Here is a 10,643-nt window from a genome sequence, read left to right on the forward strand (position 1 = left end):
ATGCGGACATGGCAGCTCAGGAAAGCAGACTGGAAGCACCTCAATGATGCACTGAGATCACTCATAAAGAAAACTTTGTACCTACAATCCCCGGCATCAAACGAGTATCTGTACGGTAGCAGCCGGGCAGGGTCCTGTGCAATCCCACTCGCTGCAGAAGACTTAGACATATATCTGATTGACATGGCCTTCAAGCTGCTCACCTCTAAGGACCAAGCACTAGAACAGATCGCCTGGAAAGTTGTGCAAAATATTGCAGCCCAAAGAAGACGAGGAGAAACATCTGTACAAGATGCCTGTTGGTTCCTCTCCGAAAAAGAAATTTACAACAGGGTATCTGACCATCAAATCCTGTGGTCACATGCCCGTTATGCATCTGGTCACCTTGACGTACAATGGGCATTCGATGACGACAACGATCTTCGCATCCAAACTGAAGACCAGGTCCTCTGCAAACGTCACAGAAGGAAGATTGCCTCCACAATCCACACCCAAAGGCATCTCCATCGTGACAAAATGCTGCATAGGAAACCTGACCAAGGGAAAGTGATGAAGGCTGTTGCACAAGAAAAGGCCTCATCTGCCTTCCTTCGGGATGGTAGCTTCACCACCTTTGCTGGCTGGAAATTTATTCACCACGCCCGCCTGAACCTCCTACCATTGAACGAAGCCCGCCGCCAGGAAGGAACCAACCAACAGTGCAGAAGATGCCATCACCAGCAAGAGACCTCCCTCACGTGGTCAACCACTGCATGAGACACGCAGCAGCCAAGCAACACCGCCACAATGCCCTTGTTATACGGGTAAAGAGGGCTGCAGAGGGTAGGAACTGGGAAATGCGAAGGGAAAATCAACGTGTGCCTGGCACCAATGACACGGGCCGCCCCGACTTAGTGTTGAGAAAAGGCAGGGAAGTGATGATAGTGGACATCACCTGCCCCTTTGAAAATGGGGAGGCTTTCCACAAGGCCAGGAGAAGAATCTATCTATCTATCTATATACCTAGGCTGCTTCCCCCAAGGAAAGGGAGGTAGCCGAGACAGGACGAAACACTCCCCATTTACTCATCCATTCAAACACATTCATTTGCTTCTTAGCCCCAAAGGGGAGAACGGACAGATCCTCACCGCACGACACCGCACAAGGGTCAACTGCTCAATGCAATCAGTGACATCCGCAGCAGGGGCCAACAGCAGAGCTGGTTTACCCCTGCCACATCATAACAGACCCATCCCCTTACCTGCACCTGACCTGACTAGCTGATCAGACCAAATGCGGGAGATTATCCCCTCAGGGCTGCGTCGTTACTTATTCACAATTTCTCTCCATTTATTTCTGTCATGCACAGCCACTCTTCCTTGCTCAACAGACATCCCTCTCACATCCAGCGCTCTCTTCACACTGTCCATCCATCCTACTCGTGGTCTTCCTCTCAGCCTTACACCTCTCACATCAGATCTAGTTATCTTTTTCACCAGTCGTTCATTATCCATTCTCTCCATATGCCCAAACCATCGCAACACCCTCTGCTCAACTCTACCAGCCATCTCCCGAACAACTCCAGTTCTCCTTCACATTTTATCATTTCGCACTCGATCCATACATGTCACTCCACACATACTCCTCAGACACCTCATCTCCATTACATTCAAACTTTTCCTCTCTGCTACACCCATATTCCATGTTTCAGCCCCATATAATGCAGTCGGTACCACAACACCCTCATACAGCCTTCTCTGTACATCCATTCTAAGCGAACAACATCTAAACACTTATTTCATTCCTCCCAGCACCTTTCCTACTTCATTTATTCTAAACTTCACTTCTGCATCTATTCTTCCATCCACAGCAACATGTGTTCCTAGATATTTAAAACAATCTACCTCCTCGAGCAACTCGCCATTGAAACTATATTCATCCCCCCACCATGTACCAACCTTGTACACTTCATCACTTTACTCTTATTCTCATTTACTTTCAATTTCCTCCTTTCACACACCCTTCCAAACTCCTCTACCAATTGTCTCAATCTCTCCTCTAATTCAGCCACCAGTGCAGTATCATCTGCAAACAGCAGCTGCTTCAGATTCCACTCTCCACCATCAACATTCACCAGACTCAGACCTCCACCTAAAACTCTTGCATTCACCTCTCTTACAACACCATCCATGTAAATATTAAACAACCAAGGTGACATCACACATCCCTGTCACAGCCCCACTCTCACGGGAAACCAATCACTCACAGCATTTCCCACTCTTACACATGCTCTACTATTTACATAAAAACTTTTCACCCCTTTTAGTAACCTACTATCAAGTCCATACAATCTTAAAACAGTCCACAAAGCCTCCCTATCAATTCTATCATACGCTTTCTCTAAATCCATGAATGCCCATAACACATCCTTGCCTTTCGCTAAATACTTTTCACACACTTGTCTCACAGCAAACACCTGATCCACTCATCCCCTCCCTCTCCTAAAGCCACACTGCTCATCACCAATCACTCCCTCTGCACCTTCTCTAACTCTCGTAATTAACACTCTACCATAAACCTTACCTACAACACTCAACAGACTTATACCCCTAAAGCTAGTACATTCATACTTATCACCCTTGCCTTTATACAACGGGACCACACAAGCACTTGCCCAGTCAATTGGCACCATAGCTTTCACAAAGCACACATTCAACAATCTTACTACCAGTCAACAATAGTCACTCCACCACCCTTCAGGCATTCCACAGCACACCCATCCATACCTGCAGCTTTCCCTGTTTTCATCTCCTTTACTGCCTTCTCCACTACCTCCTTCATGATCAAAGAATCATTCAACTCTCCCAACACATTTATTCCTTGCACCTTTCCATCTGCCACAATCTCAGCCACCCTTTCCTCCTCTACATTTAACAATCTTTCAAAATACTCTGCCCATCTCTTCCTTACTGCATCCATCTCAGTTAACATCCTTCCATCCTCTGCTTTTACTTGTTCTTCCTTCCCAGACTCTCCCTTTCGCACGCTTTTCACCTCATTCCAAAACATTTCCTTATTCTGTTGAAAATTCTCTGTCAGCTGCCTACCTCACCTCTCATCTGCTGCCACTTTAGCATCACGCACAGCCCTTCTCGCCCTATTCCTCTTTTTCTTATACCTTTCATATGACATCTCATCCTTCCTCTGCAGCCACACTTCATATGCACGTCTCTTCTCAGCTACAGCCATACTTACTTCCTCGCACCACCATTCACATCCTTTTCTTACACCACCACCCACACGTCTCACACCACACACCTCTTCTGCATGCCCCACCACAGCACTCTTAAACAACTGCCATTCCTCCTCCACACTGCCATTTTCCTGACCTTTCACTGTGTTCCACTCTTCTTTCAATTTCTCCTGATACTCTATCGTTTTCTCTCTTTTATCCAACTCACTCACTTTCAAAACCTCCCTGCCACACCTAACCCTCCTAGCTCTCACCCATCTCTTACCTACTCTTAACTTTCCCTCCACCAGGTAGTGGTCAGACATACCTCCACCCTCCCCTCTCAGAACTCTCACATCCAACAATCTTCCTATTACATTCCTAGACACAACCACATAGTCCATCAAAGCTCTATCAACAACCCTTCCACCCTCCTTTCTCACCCATGTATACTTATAAATATCTTTCTTCTCAAACAGGGTATTTCCAATCACCATCTCTCGTTCAACACACATCGCTATCATTTGTTCCCCATCTTCATTTCTTCCAGGCACACCATGCATACCAACTACACCTTCAACTGCTACATTTCCCACTCTAGCATTCAGATCTCCCATCATTACCACATTCACATTTGCTCCAAAACTCTTCAGACACTCATCAACATCATTCCAGAAAGACTCCCTCTCTTCTTCATCTCTTTCACTACCAGGCCCATATGCACTCACAAACACCCACAATTCACGTTCAAATTTCGCTTTCACCCACATCAGTCTCGATGACACCTCCTTCCATGCAGGAGAAGAAAAGCATAAACATGCAGATCTAGCAAGAGATCTGCGTATGACTCATGTGGGAGTAAGTGTGGAAGCATTTGTTGTAGGACCTCTAAGGGGTTATGATCCCAGCAATGAATGCTTAATGCGAAGACTGGCTTCAAAGTCTCACCTGAAACTGTTTAGGAAACTCTGTGTTTGTGACGTCATAAGCTCGATCAGGAAAATATATATTGAGCACCTTACTGGTGCTCAACAAGTTTAACCCTTTTTCATAAAATGTTGTCCCCACCAAGGGTCCCATGCATTTCTTAATTCATAAAGGCAAGGCTGTAAATAAATATTCCCACAATGTGTACATAATGTCCAAACATTTTCATATAAGTATACCATAATATCATAATATCTCTGTAATGTTAAACGTTAATGCCGTTTTCCTGTAAAGTTTTGTAAGATTTTCTTCAATAAAAAATAAATCTGTTCTTAAAATGCCCGCCGCAGGACCACCCACCCCGCCACCTCCCACCCCACCACTGGGCCGCTACCACACCACCACCCCAGGAGGACACAACGGTGGGGCTAGTGAACCAGGTCAAGAGGGCCACTGGGACACTACTGTCCTGAGTCCCTTTTCCCCGCAACTACCTCAACACCAGGTGACTGGAAAAAGCCAACGACCTTGTGGGCAGGACAACCATCGTCAGAATTGGGGTGGGACTGAATAAGATTCAGTCCCAGGTAACACCGTGTTGACGGCTATTGTTACACCCTCAAGGGCAGGAGGCCCAAGGCTATGGCCTAAAGAGTGTACCAGGGTAGAGAGACCCTCGGCTACGGCCTTAGTACACTCCGGAGAGAGAGTTGCCGCTGTACATCCCTCTCCCGCTGTTCTATCCTATGGGAGCAACACCACGCCGACGGCCACTGTACGTGGCGGGGAAGGAGCGGCCACTGTACGCCCTTCGGTTGCTTCTTGACTGGAAGATCAGCTCCCGGCTACGGCCAATGTATGTACCAGGGTAGAGAGGCCCTTGGCTATAGTATGTGCAGCTTTTCCCTACTACGGGAGCAACACCACACTGACGGCCACTGTACATGGCGGGGAAGGAGCGGCCACTGTACGCCCTTCAGTTGCTCCTTGTTAGGTGGGTAGGTTAACGGCCATGGCCAAAGCATGTACCAGGGTAGAGAGGCCCTTGACTATAGCATCAGTACGTACCGGAGAGAGCGCGGCCCCTGTGCACCCCTCTCCTGCTTTTCCCTACTACGGGAGCAACACCACGCTGACGGCCACTGTACGTGGCAGGGAAGGAGCAGCCACTGTACGCCCTTCAGTTGCTCCTTGTACAACCGGTAGGCTCACGGCCACAGTCAAAGTACGTACCAGGGTAAGGCGACCCGAGGCTCCGGCCTCATTACGTACCGGAGAGGACACGGACTCCGTGAATCCTTCTCCTGCCTCTTCCCCCTGTGGGAGCCCTTCGTCACCATCCAGGAATGTTGCCCCGGAGATGTCACCAAAGTGGTGGCAAGGCCCGATACCGGACCTATCTCCTACGCTTGGGAGATCTATGTTCCTGCCAGACACCCGACGGAGACGGTGCCGCGGCCCAGCCCTGTCGGCGCCTCTCCCCATAGGTGCCCGCAGTCCCAGGACCCCCAGGCCCGACCAACAGGCTCCCGACAAGGGCAACCCAGGCTCCCTCACTCCACGGAGCCAGAGACGACAGGCCTGACTCCTCCAGCTGTTCGGCCCCAGTCCCGAGGGCCACCTCTCAGGTCGAGGCCCCCAGACAGGAGGGCCTCCCTGCACCCCACCAACAAGGCTCCAATTCGAGGGCCACCTCTCAGGTCGAGGCCCCCAGACAGGAGGGCCTCCCTGCACCCCACCAACAAGGCTCCGATCAGAGGGCCACCTCTCAGGTCGAGGCCCCCAGACAGGAGGGCCTCCCTGCACCTCATCGACGAGCAGGACCTGGGCAGTGACTCCACTGCGGGTAGTGTATTGCCCTTTGCAGGCCGGGTCCCCCTAGGGTTCTCCCCTCACGCCCCTGCTACGAAGTGAACATTACCCAGGAGATACAGGTAAATAGTGATGCCCCTTGTGCCGAGAACAAACCAGGGGAAATAACAGTGAACAGTGACTGAGTGAAGACCAGTGTAAAACCAATGACAGTTACTATTAGTCTAAAAGAACTCAGTACCCGGCAGAAAAGAGAATGAACATTAGAATAATTGTATGAGTCCTCCAGTAAAAGAACTTTCCGTGACTGTGAATAGACTAGGGTGCGCGGGTAAATCAAAAGCCTGTGTGTAAGTGCTGCCGCGACTAAGTGACTGCGTCAAGTGTCGCGATCCGCACCCTGTCTTATTCATAGTATTATTTCCCCCACGGACTCTTAACCTTGTTTATTCCCCTTGTTTTCAACTAAGTATTTATTCTGCCTAAAAGTGAAATGCGGGTATCAACATGTATAGTTCAGGACATTAATGTACAGTATATGCATTATATTGTGTATTAAGTGGACTGTACCTTGTGGTGTCGAAGGCTAACTCTGTGTCCCTGTCTCCTGTATCTCAAATATCACTCTGTGTTATATTGTAACGGTGTAGAATTAAGGCAATAGATGTGTTAAGGTATAATGCCTGGTTTTTATGTCCTGTTCCTTTGTGGGTGCTTTACTTCCGGTCCGGAAAGAGGACCCCGCTCAGTCGCTAGTATTTTTAGGATGAGAAGTCGACCTAAAAACACTCAGCATAAAAGTTCTTATCAGCTTAATATCTGATACGATCCCCATGTGGGATCTACGATATTAATCTGTTTTTTGGACCATGGCGAAGTGCAAGGGGCTTGCTCCACCTGTGCAGTGGATCGGCCCGGTATTGCCGTACCTCTGGGATCGGTCCACTCCCTCAAGGGAGAATAATACATCATATAATTCAGTGAAACATGGAACAATGGGCGCCTCCATCGTGACGAAATACTACACAAGAAACCTGACCAAGGGACAGTTATGAAGGTTGTTGCACAAGAAAAGGCCTGATCTGCCTTCCTTCGGGATGGCAGCTTCACCACATTTGCTAATTGGAGATTCATCCACCACTCCCGTCTGAACCTCCTACCATTGAATGAAGCCCGCCTCCAGGGAGGAACCAACCAGCAGTGCAGAATATGCCATCACCAGCAAGAGACCCTGCCTCATGAGGTCAACCACTGCATGAAACACGCAGCTGCCATGCAGCACCGCCACAATGTCCTTGTTACACGGGTAAAGAGGGCTGCAGAGGGCAGGAACTGGGATGTGTTAAAGGAAAATCAACGTGTGCCTGGCATTAACGACATAGGCAGCCCTGACTTAGTGTTGAGAAAAGGCAGGGAAGAGATAATAGTGGACATCACCTGCCCCTTTGAAAATAGGGAGGAAGCTTTCCACGAGGCCAGGAGAAGAGAGAGAAATATGCAGATCTGGGAAGAGAACTGCGTTTGACTCACGAAAGAGTAAGTGTAGAAGCGTTTGTTGTAGGACCTCTAGGGGGTTATGATCACAACAATGAACGCTTAATGCGATGACTGGATTCCAAGTCTGATCTGAAACTGTTTAGGAAACTCTGTTAGTGACGTCATAAGCTGGAGCAGGAAAATATATATTGAGTACCTTACTGGTGCTCAACAAGTTTAAACTTTTTTTTTCACCCTATGCTGTCCCCAGGAAGGGTCCTATGCATTCCTTAAATTAATAAAGGCAAGGTTGTAAATAAATATTCCCACAATGTGAACATATGTCCCAACATTTTCATATAAGTATATCATAATATCACACTATCTCTGTAATATTAAATGTTACTGCCATTTTCCTGTAAATTTTTGTAAGATTTTCTTCAATAAAAAATAAATCTGTTCATATCAATTTAATGTCTGATATGATCCCCATGTGGGATCAACGATATTATTCTGATTTTTGGACCATGGCGAAGTGCTAGGGGCTTGCTCCACCTTTCCTGAGGATCGACTCGGTATTGCAGTACCTCCGGGATCGGTCCACTCCCTCAGGGGAGAATACAGTAATACATCATATAATCAAGTGAAACGTGGAACAATGGGGAGACTTGCTCCGCCTTTGCCGCATATCAGCCTGATATTGAAATCTTTGGTGCAGATGGTCGACCTCAGGCCAGATGTGGTCGAATGCCAGACAGTCCGTAAAACGCCATCTAAACGAGCACCATTACATCCACATTCAAAGTTTGGTAACATCTGAAACAGCATTTTATATCGACATTCAGTTTCATAATGACATCTAATACAGCACCATCACAACCACATGCAAAGTATCCTAATGATACTTAAAATCAGCACCATTACATCCACATTCAAAGTTTCACAACGACGTCTCAACGAGCACCATTACATCCACATTAAAGATTTGATAATGGTACCTAAAATCAGCACCATTACCTCTACATTCAAAGTTTCACAACGACATCTAAAAGAGGACCAATACATCCACATTCCGTTTCATAAATCGAAGTGCTGGTTGTGATACAACGGTGGGGCAGGTATCAACAACACACAGCCAACTCTATTAGCGAAGCCAGCCAGTGCATCATGATAGTGCAACAGGTGAGCCAAAGACATTTATGCCCCACCATCCCAGAGTCTTTCCCATGTAGAAAAGGACAACACAACCAGCAGGACAAGCATAAGCACGAAAGTTGGTGGAGCAGCAGAGACAGGTCACCACCGGAAGAACATCATCAAAGGAATACCCAATGTTCCCCTCCTCCCTCAGTCCCTCCTCAGGAAAATGAACAACTAACTATTCCAAGCATCGCAAGAGAGAACTTATCATGGGAACGAGGAGAACCCACAGCAAGACAGCAACCCCTCCCAGCTTCCCAAAACCTGACGATCAAAAACAGAACTGATGAGCCTTAAACACCTGAATATTTCTGGGAAAATGCAAGAGACTTGGAGAAAGCCGAAGAAACCACCCTCCACAATAATAGATATACCAAAGGAACCACTTAAGTTCCCAAGAAATCGCCGACAAACAAGTAGGTGAGGCCCACGACCAGCAACCATAGCCAGGAACAGAAGCCAAACTGTCGGAAGTAAGTGACACACCATCACTGCCAATATCCATCTCTCATGTGTCACACCATGCAAGATTGTCACTAGTGTGAACAGTCAACAAGTGAAGCCTATAGTAGTGCCAGCTACCCCATCCACGAGTGCCATTCATTCCCACAATACTCCCATACACCCTTATCACATTCCAGTACACCCCAGAACATACCCCACACCTCAATTGTCACAGCTGCCTCACTACCACTGCCGTCTCACTCAGCATGACCCTGACCACGCACGCAACACCGGCCCAGGTAACAAATTCCTCACGCACATCCTCGCTTTCCCTCCACTACGCTTCCCCAACCCTCACTCCCCTACCAACACCCGTCGTCTCTAGCCATTATGTCCCACCGAACACTCTCCTTTACCTACCCTTCCTCACTTCCAGTCTACCAACACCCTTCCCAAGACCCCTTCCCCATCAGCACTGTAGTATCCAGCGTCTTCATTTCCCCATCACCACCATTCTTCTCACACCACACTTCCCCTCACCATCTTCCTTCCCACAACTCACTTCCTTTCCAGTACCCTTGTCCCCAACCCTTCCTCACTTCCCCATTACTACCCTCCTTCTGAACCCCCTGTTCCCAATCCTCACATCCCTATCCCAAATTCCCTATCACCATCCTCCCTCCTACCTCCTCCTTCCCCTAAGCCAAATCAGTTCCCCATTTCCCCTACAGTCACTATTCCCCTGAGCCATCATTCTCCTTCCTTTCCCACATAGGCTATCCCCAACCCTTCCCCCCTACCTTTCTCACCTCTCTTCCCCAACACCACCTCCCCAGCCTTTCAACCCCTCTTATTCTCACCTAGCCCCTAGACCAACATTCAGCACCTCCTTCCCCACTTCCTCATACCCGCCCTTCCCCAGGCCTCTCCTCTGCACCATCCTCTTACCCTGCGTCCAAGTGCCACCAAGTAGCCACCTGACCCTAGGTGCAAGGTGCCAACCCACCCTTGACCGATTTATGACCCTCTGACCACAGCCCAGGCCCACAGGGTCTTACCTACTCTGGCACTCCCTCCTTTATAACTGCCTGCTCCCAGCTGCCTTTCTCCCCACCTTTCCCTCACCCTCACTACCTCGCGACCCTTCCCCTCATGCCCTCACTATTTCCCCCCAAGCCCTTCTCCCCCTTACCGTTACTACCTCACTACCCTTCTCCCCACACCTTTGCTACTTCCCCACCTCTCCCCCACACTCACCGCCCCTACGTGTTTCCCCAACACTCATTGTCTTCCTTCTTCCCCACACCTGTACTACCTCCGCACCCTCCTCAAACCTTGACCATCCCTCCACCCTCCTTATCCACTCATACAATCATTCCACCCTCCCTCCCAATCCTTCTACCTTCCCACTCTTCCACTGCACCTTCTCTACTTCACGACTCTTTCCCCGACCTCAGTACATATAACCATCCCTACTCTCATTAACTCCCGACCTTTCTCCCACCTACTCTCCTACCTCCCCACCCTTCTCCCACATACCATTACTACCTCTCTACCCTGCTCTCACCTACCC

The 10,643-nt window shown here is 48.6% G+C and overlaps 1 protein-coding gene and 2 non-coding genes across 3 annotated transcripts; all 3 read left to right on the forward strand.

Moving 5' to 3' along the window:
• LOC145397251 (uncharacterized) lies at positions 1-756 on the forward strand. Its single transcript, XM_080270447.1, has one exon. It carries the CDS (start codon positions 1-3, stop codon positions 754-756), a length of 756 nt encoding a protein of 251 aa, XP_080126573.1.
• A 5,948-nt stretch (positions 757-6,704) lies between these two features.
• Positions 6,705-6,901, forward strand: LOC145397374 (U2 spliceosomal RNA). Its single transcript, XR_013896954.1, has one exon. It is a non-coding gene; the product is annotated as a U2 spliceosomal RNA (small nuclear RNA).
• Positions 6,902-7,846: 945 nt separating this feature from the next.
• Positions 7,847-8,035, forward strand: LOC145397371 (U2 spliceosomal RNA). The gene has a single exon (XR_013896951.1). It is a non-coding gene; the product is annotated as a U2 spliceosomal RNA (small nuclear RNA).
• Positions 8,036-10,643: the final 2,608 nt, after the last annotated feature.

This window comes from Coenobita brevimanus, chromosome 40, assembly GCF_032717465.1.
Source record: "Coenobita brevimanus isolate Jiangsu-jjx chromosome 40, ASM3271746v2, whole genome shotgun sequence".
NCBI classification, from domain to species: Eukaryota; Metazoa; Arthropoda; class Malacostraca; order Decapoda; family Coenobitidae; genus Coenobita; species Coenobita brevimanus.

Excerpts from the sequence above, each read along its gene's own strand:
- LOC145397251 (XM_080270447.1), top strand. The coding sequence starts at position 1 with ATGCGGACATGGCAGCTCAGGAAAGCAGACTGGAAGCACCTCAATGAT.